Source organism: Toxorhynchites rutilus, chromosome 3 (genome assembly GCF_029784135.1).
Source record: "Toxorhynchites rutilus septentrionalis strain SRP chromosome 3, ASM2978413v1, whole genome shotgun sequence".
Classification (NCBI taxonomy): Eukaryota; Metazoa; Arthropoda; class Insecta; order Diptera; family Culicidae; genus Toxorhynchites; species Toxorhynchites rutilus.
Genome location: NC_073746.1, coordinates 199,938,877 through 199,952,123, shown reverse-complemented (window position 1 = coordinate 199,952,123; position 13,247 = coordinate 199,938,877). Strand labels below are relative to the sequence as shown.

Genomic DNA, 13,247 nt, shown 5'->3' with positions numbered 1-13,247 from the left:
ATTGCAAATACATGAAAGTATGGGGACTTTTGCTCTCACCGAAATGTGTTCCCTAACACAGACGTCAAAACCAAGCAGCGTTGGAGAAATTGACATTGCAAATTCATGCAGGTCGGGGGTATTTTTGTTCCGACTGAACTGTGTTCCCCTATCACAGACTTTAAATCTAAGGAGCATAGGAAATTGGCATTGCAAATACATGCAAGCCGGGGATAATTTTGTTCCGACTAAAATGTGTTTGCCTAACACAGACTTCAAAACCAAGATGTCTGAGAAAATTGGCTTTGCATAAACATTCTTTGTGTGGACACCGACTGGACAACATCGTTGCTGGACGAGCTGGACGGCGAAAGATCGAGTGCCTTCCTCAAGGCAATAAGGGTGGTGGTGTAGTGCAGGAGTAGAATAAAGTTTTCCAAGAGCCTTTCTCAAGGCTAGAGCCGAATGAACTGAAAAAGTTTAAAGTCTCTATAATACAAAACCTTCCTTCCTTTGCAAATACATGCAAACTGCGAGTACTTTTGTCTCTTGTCTTTGTGCAGACTAGAATATGTTTCCTTAACACGGTCTCCTAAACTTAGAACCTGGTACAATCGTGCAGACACTAGAGGCGAATGAAATTTCAAGTTTAATTCCTCTATAGTATAAAAAGTAGAGGTGGGAGTTGTTGATTCATGCAAGCCGGGGGTACTTCTGCACCCGCAGGTTTTTTTGCACACCGAAAAGTGTTTTTCTAACACGGATTACAAAATCGAGTACGAACACAACGCTTCGGTTCGGTTATTCAAGATTGCATTGAAGGATATGCCTTCATATCTTCTGCTCACTGAATTTCTACGCACACCATTTGGTGATTAGGCAAAATGTTGATAACCATTTGCTGCGATAATGCCTAGTGATTAAACAGTATGCGTTCGACATACATGTCGAAATTGAAACCGAGTACCAAACTCGCGGTTCGAGAAGTACGTACACTTGAGAGATTCAAACTTCAGAGGGAAATGTAAAATAAAATAATCGTTTGATAATTCTTCCGTTCACATATTTTGCCCTAGGCACCATTCCAAACGTAAAAGGTCTGTCATTAAATTTACTTGTAACGAAGCTCATAATCTATCACAATGCATGAATTGACCTTACATGACATTATACAATCTTTTTACTCACAAAGCAGATATATATAATTGGATTCGGAAATTGCTTCATTCAATGAAAAATTTAATCAACACAAAAAAACAGGAAGTGGGTTATATCTATGGTATAACCGCAAGGGTGACGTAGGACTCTCGTTGATATAGAGATCATTTGTATGAAGTTGAATCTGAATTCATTCTGAATGAATGAATATTTGGAGAACTTCGAAAACGAGAGCGTTACGTTGGAGGTACAAGGTTTTATGCATCCAATATTGGATACGGAAATATCCTACTGATGGGGAAGAATAATCTTCAGAAGCTATCCTGTTGATTGCGATTTATTGAAAAACCACAAAACCAAATGTATTTGGTCACAGTGTTACATGGATATAAAACATTCAATTAAACTCTTTCACATGAATATATTTTGAAAATTCCCAAAGGAACTGGCAGATTATTTTCAGTAACGATTAGATATTTCCACATTTTCCTCGATACTGGAAGCCCACCATTGGTTAATGCCAACTCGATAACCACCTGTTAATAGCACTTGATTGAAACATATTTGGTCACAGTGTAACATGGATAGAAAACATTCAATTAAACTCTTTCACATGAATATATTTTGAAAATTCCCAAAGGAACTGGCAGATTATTTTCAGTAACGATTAGATATTTCCACATTTTCCTCGATACTGGAAGCCCACCATTGGTTAATGCCAACTCGATAACCACCTGTTAATAGCACTTGATTGAAACATATTTGGTCACAGTGTTACATGGATAGAAAATTCCCAGAGGAACTGGCAGATTATTTTCAGTAACGATTAGTTATTTCCACATTTTCCTCGATACTGGAAGCCCACCAGTGGTTAATGCCAACTCGATAACCACCTGTTAATAGCACTTGATTGAAACATATTTGGTCACAGTGTTACATGGATAGAAAACATTCAATTAAACTCTTTCACATGAATATATTTTGAAAATTCCCAGAGGAACTGGCAGATTATTTTCAGTAACGATTAGATATTTCCACATTTTCCTCGATACTGGAAGCCCACCAGTGGTTAATGCCAACTCGATAACCACCTGTTAATAGCACTTGGTTGAAACATATTTGGTCACAGTGTAACATGGATAGAAAACATTCAATTAAACTCTTTCACATGAATATATTTTGAAAATTCCCAAAGGAACTGGCAGATTATTTTCCAGCAATGATTAGATCTTTCCGGAACTTTCTCGATGCTGAATGGCATCCTAACGGAAAGAGTTCTGCGCGTGTATGTGTCGATCCTTCGCCGTCCACCTCCTCCAGCACGTTAGGCATCGATGTTGTCTTGTCGATGTCCTCACGAAAAATGAATGTGTCTCACCACCAGAATATCGCTTAAGTATGCTTTTTGTGTGTGATTGAATCGAGAGAAGGTGTGGTTTACGATGGCAATTTGGAAGGCAAACTAGAGGGGAAGGTACTCTCTGAGCTCGGAACTTTCGGCGACTGAGCAATAATCGATTGCGGGCGCATACAATATTGGATACGGAAATATCCTACTGATGGGGAAGAATAATCTTCTGAAGCTATCCTGTTAATTGCGATTGATTGAAAAACCACAAAACAAATGTATTTAGTCACAGTGTTACATGGATAGAAAACATTCAATTAAACTCTTTCACATGAATATATTTTGACAATTCCCAAAGGAACTGGCAGATTATTTTCAGTAACGATTAGATATTTCCACATTTTCCTCGATACTGGAAGCCCACCAGTGGTTAATGCCAACTCGATAACCACCTGTTAATAGCACTTGATTGAAACATATTTGGTCACAGTGTAACATGGATAGAAAACATTCAATTAAACTCTTTCACATGAATATATTTTGAAAATTCCCAAAGGAACTGGCAGATTATTTTAAGTAACGATTAGATATTTCCACATTTTCCTCGATACTGGAAGCCCACCAGTGGTTAATGCCAACTCGATAACCACCTGTTAATAGCACTTGATTGAAACATATTTGGTCACAGTGTTACATGGATAGAAAATTCCCAGAGGAACTGGCAGATTATTTTCAGTAACGATTAGTTATTTCCACATTTTCCTCGATACTGGAAGCCCACCAGTGGTTAATGCCAACTCGATAACCACCTGTTAATAGCACTTGATTGAAACATATTTGGTCACAGTGTTACATGGATAGAAAACATTCAATTAAACTCTTTCACATGAATATATTTTGAAAATTCCCAGAGGAACTGGCAGATTATTTTCAGTAACGATTAGATATTTCCACATTTTCCTCGATACTGGAAGCCCACCAGTGGTTAATGCCAACTCGATAACCACCTGTTAATAGCACTTGGTTGAAACATATTTGGTCACAGTGTAACATGGATAGAAAACATTCAATTAAACTCTTTCACATGAATATATTTTGAAAATTCCCAAAGGAACTGGCAGATTATTTTCCAGCAATGATTAGATCTTTCCGGAACTTTCTCGATGCTGAATGGCATCCTAACGGAAAGAGTTCTGCGCGTGTATGTGTCGATCCTTCGCCGTCCACCTCCTCCAGCACGTTAGGCATCGATGTTGTCTTGTCGATGTCCTCACGAAAAATGAATGTGTCTCACCACCAGAATATCGCTTAAGTATGCTTTTTGTGTGTGATTGAATCGAGAGAAGGTGTGGTTTACGATGGCAATTTGGAAGGCAAACTAGAGGGGAAGGTACTCTCTGAGCTCGGAACTTTCGGCGACTGAGCAATAATCGATTGCGGGCGCATACAATATTGGATACGGAAATATCCTACTGATGGGGAAGAATAATCTTCTGAAGCTATCCTGTTAATTGCGATTGATTGAAAAACCACAAAACAAATGTATTTAGTCACAGTGTTACATGGATAGAAAACATTCAATTAAACTCTTTCACATGAATATATTTTGACAATTCCCAAAGGAACTGGCAGATTATTTTCAGTAACGATTAGATATTTCCACATTTTCCTCGATACTGGAAGCCCACCAGTGGTTAATGCCAACTCGATAACCACCTGTTAATAGCACTTGATTGAAACATATTTGGTCACAGTGTAACATGGATAGAAAACATTCAATTAAACTCTTTCACATGAATATATTTTGAAAATTCCCAAAGGAACTGGCAGATTATTTTAAGTAACGATTAGATATTTCCACATTTTCCTCGATACTGGAAGCCCACCAGTGGTTAATGCCAACTCGATAACCACCTGTTAATAGCACTTGATTGAAACATATTTGGTCACAGTGTTACATGGATAGAAAACATTCAATTAAACTCTTTCACATGAATATATTTTGAAAATTCCCAAAGGAACTGGCAGATTATTTTCCAGCAATGATTAGATCTTTCCGGAACTTTCTCGATGCTGAAAGGCATCCTAACGGAAAGAGTTCTGCGCGTGTATGTGTCGATCCTTCGCCGTCCACCTCCTCCAGCACGTTAGGCAACGATGTTGTCTTGTCGATGTCCTCACGAAAAATGAATGTGTCTCACCACCAGAATATCGCTTAAGTATGCTTTTTGTGTGTGATTGAACCGAGAGAAGGTGTGGTTTACGATGGCAATTTGGAAGGCAAACTAGAGGGGAATGAACTCTCTGAGCTCGGAACTTTCGGCGACTGAGCAATAATCGATTGCGGGCGCATACAATATTGGATACGGAAATATCCTACTGATGGGGAAGAATAATCTTCTGAAGCTATCCTGTTAATTGCGATTGATTGAAAAACCACAAAACCAAATGTATTTGGTCACAGTGTTACATGGATAGAAAACATTCAATTAAACTCTTTCACATGAATATATTTGGAAAATTCCCAGAGGAACTGGCAGATTATTCTCAGTAACGATTAGATATTTCCACATTTTCCTCGATACTGGAAGCCCACCAGTGGTTAATGCCAACTCGATAACCACCTGTTAATAGCACTTGATTGAAACATATTTGGTCACAGTGTAACATGGATAGAAAACATTCAATTAAACTCTTTCACATGAATATATTTGGAAAATTCCCAGAGGAACTGGCAGATTATTCTCAGTAACGATTAGATATTTCCACATTTTCCTCGATACTGGAAGCCCACCAGTGGTTAATGCCAACTCGATAACCACCTGTTAATAGCCGCGCGTGTATGTGTGTGTAGCGATGTCTTCCCAGGGAACCGTTTGTGGCATCACTCTCCTCCTGATAGATTCCCTTCTGGCCTAGGGTGCACAAACAGGCTCTTGGTGACACCGTTCATCCGCGCTTTCATGATAAATAAAGAGCTTCACCACAACAGCGACAACATGCTCCAATCGCTGTTCAATTAGAACTGAGTGGATTTCCGAGAGCCGCTCGCTTATATACCGATTGGTGATTTCAATAGCCTGTTTTGAAAGCAATTTTAAGACTATTGAAACAAGTTTTTGGATCAAAAAGTAACAAGTATATAACGCGTAGACATTTTATCTTTCGAATGAAGTGTTTATCATACCATTTCGTTCAGTTGTTTAGGAGCTATTAACGCTCAAAATCTCGGTCTCCGGCGTAACGCTTTCGTTTTCGAAACTTTGATTTTACACCCCGGTATAGAAATGAAAGACGTAGTCCTACGTCAAAAATGATTGCTAAGCTGAGGTGGTCCTACGTCAACCTTGCGGTTATATCATAGATATAACCCATCCATATTTTCTCACCCGTTTACATCTATTTCCGTGTGATTAAATTTATCTATAGCTATAGATCTCCCGAATGTAAACGCGCCATTAGAAACGACATTGGAAATGAAAACAGGGTCATTTTGGTATCCACTCCATTTTCTACACGAAGTTCATTTTTACACTTCACGAAACGGGAATGAGTACAACAAAGTGAAGTGAGATGTAAGCGTAGTGGGAACGTAAGTGTACGTGGATACAGGAATAAGGCCCAGAGCTAAGTACAAAAGTATGCGAGATTTCGATGATTAAACATAATAGTCATGTTTTATCTCTAGCGTAAAATTATATTCCTATATGTTCATTATTGCCGAGCAACCAAGTATTCCTCCTCATCTTTGAGCCAGTATTTGATTCAACAAGCTAATCATCGAGGTATAATCGCAAACTTGTCATTCTAAAACATACGATTAATTGAATGGAATATTATCTCATACGCTGTATTAATTTTACCCACATAACATTCAAACGTCCGAAATTATGCAACCAACACAATGTTCAAACATCCGACATTATGCAACCAACATGTCTCTTATAAACGGGAATGAACACTTTCACTTCACGGAGTTCATCTTTACGCGCAACTGTTCGTGAATATTACGGGTGTTCATCCTCAGTGATACAGTGAAACGAATGAGTGTGGGGAATAATGCAAAAACCAAATGTTCCACGTGACGGAGTGTCGGTTGCATGTAATTAAGTTCGGTTCATTTGTCATGAACTGCAGGGGCATTGGTGATTGAATTTGATGTTGTCTCAATACCTTGCGCTGTCAGTATAATGAGTGTGAGCTTTTGCTTCTCTGCTCAATAGTATAAGCTATCCAGTGCTGCCAGATATATCTGAATCTTGTTCCGCAAGCATGATAAATTGCTATTTGAAATTTACTGCAAAAATTCGTCACGCACCCTGTACATATTATTACCACTAAATAATTGCATAAATTGGCACTTAGCTTCAAATTGTTCTCGACAGGAAATGACATGATTCCAGACATCCCATCTCACGGGCGAATTCAAGAAGTCTACAGAGGATCATCCATATCATTGGATTGCAAATTACCGAATGATCATTACTACCCAGGAGTCACGGTATTTATCAGAATAACTGGATGCGACGGCTTATCAGACATTCATTTTATCCAATTATTTTTTATCAACTATAGTATCACTGGTCACGCCTAGATCGTCCGTTGCCATACTACGTACGGGCGGAAGAAAGAGTAATCCAGCTCAACAACATACGTGACGATGACGCAGGTCGATACGAGTGTCGTATGACCTATCCAAACGGATCTGTGGCATATGACTTCGTCGATGTAGCTATCAAGGGTGAGTACAGCTCACGAAACCGTCGACAGTATGCTAGAAGGTGGTGGAAAAAATAATGCATTAGGTGCTCGCAATCATAAATTAATACTTATCTGAATATTATATGAAGAGCAATATGGTTCCCGTAACGTGGGATAGCAGAGGCAAGAGTACCAGTATAGTTGCATGGATTTGCCTGTTTTTTTAATTTCTTCCAAATTTCTCTGTTGATGTTCGAGATGTTATGAAATGTTCGTTGCTCGAAAAAGCTACTCATGTAGCAAAAATTTCGTTAATATACACTGCCAATGAATGTTCTCACGTAAATAGTTATTTTATACGATCATGAAATTTTGTATGAATTCAATATAAAATTATATCGTCGAATATATTGAAATAAATCGATGAATGCATATTTTATTGTGGGTATTTTTTCTTTAGATTTATATTGGATGTTAGTCTGATAGACTGAAGCAACATTTCATTTCATCAATTTCTAATGTCTCTGTATAAACGTTCAAAACTCACATATGTATTAAATAAATTTGCAAAGATATTAATACAATACTCAGACTACCATTCGGAAGTTACAGCCTCTGTACATAAATCAAAACTTTTGTTTTCGATTTTTTTAAATTTAAATGTAGTGGCAAAGGTTATTATTAACTAACAGTTATCTGATAATTGCTGGAGGGTACATATAACCAAAAACAATGGGTCAACAATTTGTTTCCTTTTTTCATTGACCTCCTCTAACTAACTCGTCAAGCCTAAACTGCTATCTCTTCAAAGTTTTCATACTAACTAAACTTCCAAAAACGCGTTCCTTCATAGTCTTCACTGAAGACTATAAGAACTTGTTTACAATTATATATAAAATTTAGCTAGTAGTAGTAACCTGCAGTAGAAATTCATGTCTTAGTGAATATATAATCTTGAAACAGCACATATTGCAGATGAAAAATAATATTCATTCAGAGTAGCGATATTCTAAATATCTTATACAACTGAATTTGAAAGGATTATACTAAAAATGGTATTTATATACAATAAAATTTTTGTTGCTGAATAAATCAAATTTTCATACAATATTCCAATCAACCATCGCCTCATTTTGTTTCTTATTTTAATATCATTTTCATCCAATAAGTATTGTTATTCATTGCTATTATTGACACATTTCTTTGAATCATCACAGAATTACACCTCCATTAAAATGATGTGTTATTGGCGGTATTCTCGTGTGAGCATGGCTTAATGTGCGATTTTTTAGAAAACTAACCATGGCGTAGTTTTCAGAAGCAACTTTAGCTTGCACAGTTAGTTTTAATAAATACTGCTAAAGTACAAACCAATTATTAATGAACTTATAGAAAACTAAATGTATATACACATTTCTGTTTTCATCACTCTCTACGCAACATTTCTCATGATTTCTCACCTTGATGATCGAAAACCAGTATGAATTGGGCTTCCTGTCCACAAATTATGAATTATCTACTTTTTCAATGCTGTTTATATTTTTCGTAGCTCAATCAACTTATAATTACTGTATTCTGAAAACCAAAAATATATATTCAACACCAACAATGTTCTGAAAAAAAAACAGATTGCTACAATTTGTAGATGACGACTGTACTAAAACTGTACTAAACAAAACGAATATTTTATCAATATCACTTTTTCTGTGCAAATTACGCACCACATATTGAAATAGTTTCTCGCGGAATTTCCGTGAAAATTTAATTATTTCAAAACTATAATATAACAAAAACACGGTTTTGAAAGCAACTAAAACCGATATTTCTAGGTCAATTTTTCTGTTATTTAAGAGGGTTCAGCTCGTTTTAAAGAAATTGAATCCATCAGCACATGAGCGATGCATCAGCTTTATTATCTCACCTGAGAAAAATGACTTCTCGAAATTAAAAATCGACATTTTCCACCGGTGCTAACGTATGCATTTAAAACAATATACTAATTTTGAATGGCGATAAAAAAACAAAAGATGATTAAAACTTTCCTTGAATGCTATATTTATTATATTTATTAACCCTTCTAAAAAATGGCGGTAGTTGACCAGAACCTGATCTGATTCTTCAGATCTTTCCTGGTCTGATCTCCAACTTCTTTGTTTGGCCATAACACTATTGGAGTGGATCCTTGGATTGTGATTCGCCCAGCTATTTTCTATCGGTCGCAAGCAGCGGGATTTTGGGGGGGTTGGCGGACTAATATCTCTATACAACGTCTTTTTTCAGCCGCTCTTTCTGGGTGATTATCTGCTGCTCAGACACAACCAACCTAGTCTGACGCTTCCGCTTAAAAATGTCCATTTTAGCGATGCCCTTGTTCACAGTTCACAGTTGACGATGAGGTTACCTTGCTCTCGGTCTCCCTCTTTATCTTCTGCTGCACTTTACGGTTGTGCAGCAATCTCGGACGATCAGAGTCTGGCTTCCTATCAACACTCTCGCCATTCTCCTGAAGGAAGATGATGTTGTGAATGCTGAATCCTTCTGGGGAGAAATTAACAGTACGAACAAAGTATTGGACGTAGTTATATCATATTTTTCGCCAAGGCTGCTCCAAATCAACTGATAAAGGCGTCGATGTATTTTTGAAGGTCCAATAAACGTAGGATTTATGGAAAATGTGGTACATTGAATTGAATTTTGTAGTTTTTTTTTATCGCCAATCGAAATCAGTCCATTTTTCAAATGCATACGTTACCAATGTTTGCAAATACTCAAGGACGATTCCGACGATTTTGTTACATACTTCGGCAAACTGAGCAAGGAGTTCAGAATCTTCAAGCTGAATGATACATCGGAATTGCAGTTCAACTCTACTTTGTGTGTGGATTAAAGTCACCGAAAGATTCCCATGCGTCTGATCACCGAGTTGAATGACATGGTGGAAAAAGTAGTCAAAGCGTGCAAGTACTTTCTACGTCTGTAGCAGTACATGTAGTTCATCAGCTGAGCAGCTCGGAGTTCAAACAGAAGCAGCAAAAATCCACAAGCACGAAAGCAAGCAGCAGATGTTCGTTAGTGGATGTAGCAACGACAAGCCCAAAACACCATGCTGGTTCAGTGAGGAGATGAATTTCTCTGAGAATTGTCACGTGCATGATCGCAAGAAAAATTGGCATAAACAATAATATTGCGTATGGAAATCAGCCAGCAACGAGAAGAATGTAAAGACAGCAAAAAAAATAAATATCGTTTCTGTCGAGAACATCAGGCCCGAATGAACCAAGCTCCGACACGACTACAGATGGATTCAGCCTCGAATTTATCATCGCATTAGAGCAACAAAACAAAAGTTCGACACGATATCCTTTCGTTGGTTCTCATTTTTGTGCCGTTGATTACTGTGGAAAGAATGTACCGGAGATGCGCAAACTACGGTACCCAATGGACCAACTAGTCTTCAGCAAACATACGCTGCGCTGTACTTGAGTTTATTTTCCATCAACGCGCGCTCATAACAAACACGAATTCTCTCTTGGTACGAGGTGTAAAAAATTAATAAACACGAGAGCGCCAAATGAACACAGAATACAAATACTAAACATCGCTTCTCACTTGTGTGATTCGCACCTCATTTTATACACACACACATTAAATTCTAGCGTGCGTTTTGTCTTCGCTCGTTCTAAACAAAGCATAAAAACAACAGCGCACCTCCATACCAACCGTATAGGCTTGTGTGTAGAAAAATGACTCATAAGAGAAAACAAACCAGATTCAAGCGCGGTGTAAAACAGGTATCGAAAGACGGCGCAAAACACGGGGCAAAACTCGGTGCAAAAACATGGCTGACAACAAAACAATCGATCTGTGTTTCGGAGCGTGCTCATTCGCCAGAGCAAAGCGCATGTGTGTACAAGGAGTGAAAGCTCAACTCAGTACAAAAAACTTGTGATTCCGAACTTCATTGGATTTTTTGAAGCCAATGGCGTCATTCCACAAGGTTGTAGATTCCGAGCAGAACGCTCCGTTCAACAAGTTACGACGCCGAAGAACAGTTCTGGGCCAAAGTACATCTTGGGAACGGGTCGGTCGAATGCTATACAACGTCTGGCTACAGAGTGAACAGAATCTCATTGGGACTGACTGCAACCAGCTTCGTAGGCGGTATATGTGTGAACGCACCGAGTTGACTTGGTAGCAACAGTCAGCGTGACTCCCACTCAACATTTTTCTACGGGCCATCAGCAGATGAGGTAGCTGGTGAACGCCGGTGAGCAAGGATCCGTATTACCTTTTAGTAAAGAGGAAGATGTTGGAAGGACCACGCCGACGAGCAACGTACATCGGAGGCTCGCTATCTGACAGCTGTCAGTTTTGTTGATATTGATTAATTTGTTTGTCGTAGGACCGAGTGCGTTCTTATCACAACACATGCAGAACTAATTTTCAATTTGAATTTTGATTATGATTTCAAATATAACTTGTAAAATTTACTGAGTGTACGGAAAGAATGAAAGGTATGTATGGAATTAGACATTAGAAGAAATCACAAATCACAAATTTAAGAGTTCTGTTCCTCATGAAGTAAAAGTTATGATGAGAAATCACGAGACATGTGTGTTGTATCAAAGATCGTAAAATAACCATGATAACTAAACCCATACAAGATACGAATAGCTATAGTTCTTAGAACAGTTTCGAATTATTCCACCGAATTCCAACCTAAACATCTGTATAACACCTTTCTTGCGTAATGACATATTTCATTTTCAATGGCATTAACTCGAAAACTAAACTCGACACTGAATCGCTGAAATGTATGTACTTTTCATCCTCACCCATCAACAAACCTCAATGGCGAAATCAAGAGGGAAACACACAGCCCAATAGTATCATGTGCACGTACACAGACTACGTTTGCAAGGCCCCAATTTTAATATTCCACACCTGTATACCGTCTTGGAGGATCTGTGACGGAAAATCTGACTGTGCTGATCATTCCGACGAGCGAGATTGCCATGTGTTACGAAGGGGGACGACGGTGGGTTCCAGTCATCTAGGTCAAACTATACGTGGTCAACATCAGTCACTTCGTGAATCGATTCGATCGATTTCCAACACGGATCCTTATTTGATCAGAGCTGCATCCAAGTTTTTCGGTTCGTTTTCAAAGCATAGCAAATAAGTATTTTATTACTTACTCTTATACCTCAATTACATTACAATGATTACAAAAAAGTATAAATATTTCTGGCAAATTCTGTCGACCTGTCAAAATGAACCTTGATATACAAAAATTGAACGCATTGAATATCTTTTTGGTTTCGGTAAAAGTTGCCTTAATTTGCAAGAATATTAAGCATTGTTTTGTTGTTAGCGATTTTGTTAAGTGTTTCTATTTTTAAAGTAGACCTCTTCTGTTATGTTAAAATGTTATTAATTCACCACATTAGTTGGAACCACACAAATTGAAACAAAACGAAACATTTACACATACCTATTCCTGTAAATTCTCAAAAGAAGAATATTCTATCGCCAGCTTTGTCTGATCATTTGTGCAAATGTCCCAAAACAGCAAAGACACAGAATCCAACATACACGTATACAAGTACACATTAAATCAAATATAAAAAGAGGGTACGTAATATTTAGAATCCATGTATTTCCAAATTCTTACTAGCCATCGTAGTTAACCAATTCAGCGTTTTTCCAACAATTCGACACCATTAAATTATTCGCAACCTTGTATGCTTCATGATTGGAAGACACCTCCGATGCTTTCATATGTTAATCTGTTGAGCTTAATGTGTGATATTACTAATGTACATTTCTCTAATAAAAATATGTGTTGTATTTACGCTCAGTTTTCCTAAGCATAGCAGTAGACAATAGTATGACATTGTAATGTTGAATCTAAAATAGTGTGCTAACAAAAACGCTTCTATACTAATAACATAACTCCTTTTTTAATCGAATAACTCAATGAGTTTGGATTAATCATGACCAGGATACCTAAAAGGTACAATTTTCAAAATTATGACGACGATTTGCATCTAAGTTTTTT

At 37.7% G+C, this 13,247-nt stretch overlaps 1 protein-coding gene across 31 annotated transcripts in view; it reads left to right on the top strand.

Moving 5' to 3' along the window:
- The window catches only part of LOC129775235 (basement membrane-specific heparan sulfate proteoglycan core protein), a 220,014-nt gene that overhangs the window by 172,049 nt on the left and 34,718 nt on the right, over positions 1 to 13,247 (top strand). For 30 of the 31 annotated variants that reach the window (XM_055779700.1, XM_055779686.1, XM_055779689.1 and 27 more), the window contains 3 exons: positions 6,871 to 6,986; positions 7,061 to 7,226; positions 12,052 to 12,342. In XM_055779700.1, coding sequence (XP_055635675.1) covers positions 6,871 to 6,986; positions 7,061 to 7,226; positions 12,052 to 12,342 — 573 coding nt within the window. The remainder of the gene's footprint in view (positions 1 to 6,870; positions 6,987 to 7,060; positions 7,227 to 12,051; positions 12,343 to 13,247) is intronic. The other variant, XM_055779708.1, reaches the window with a different exon arrangement.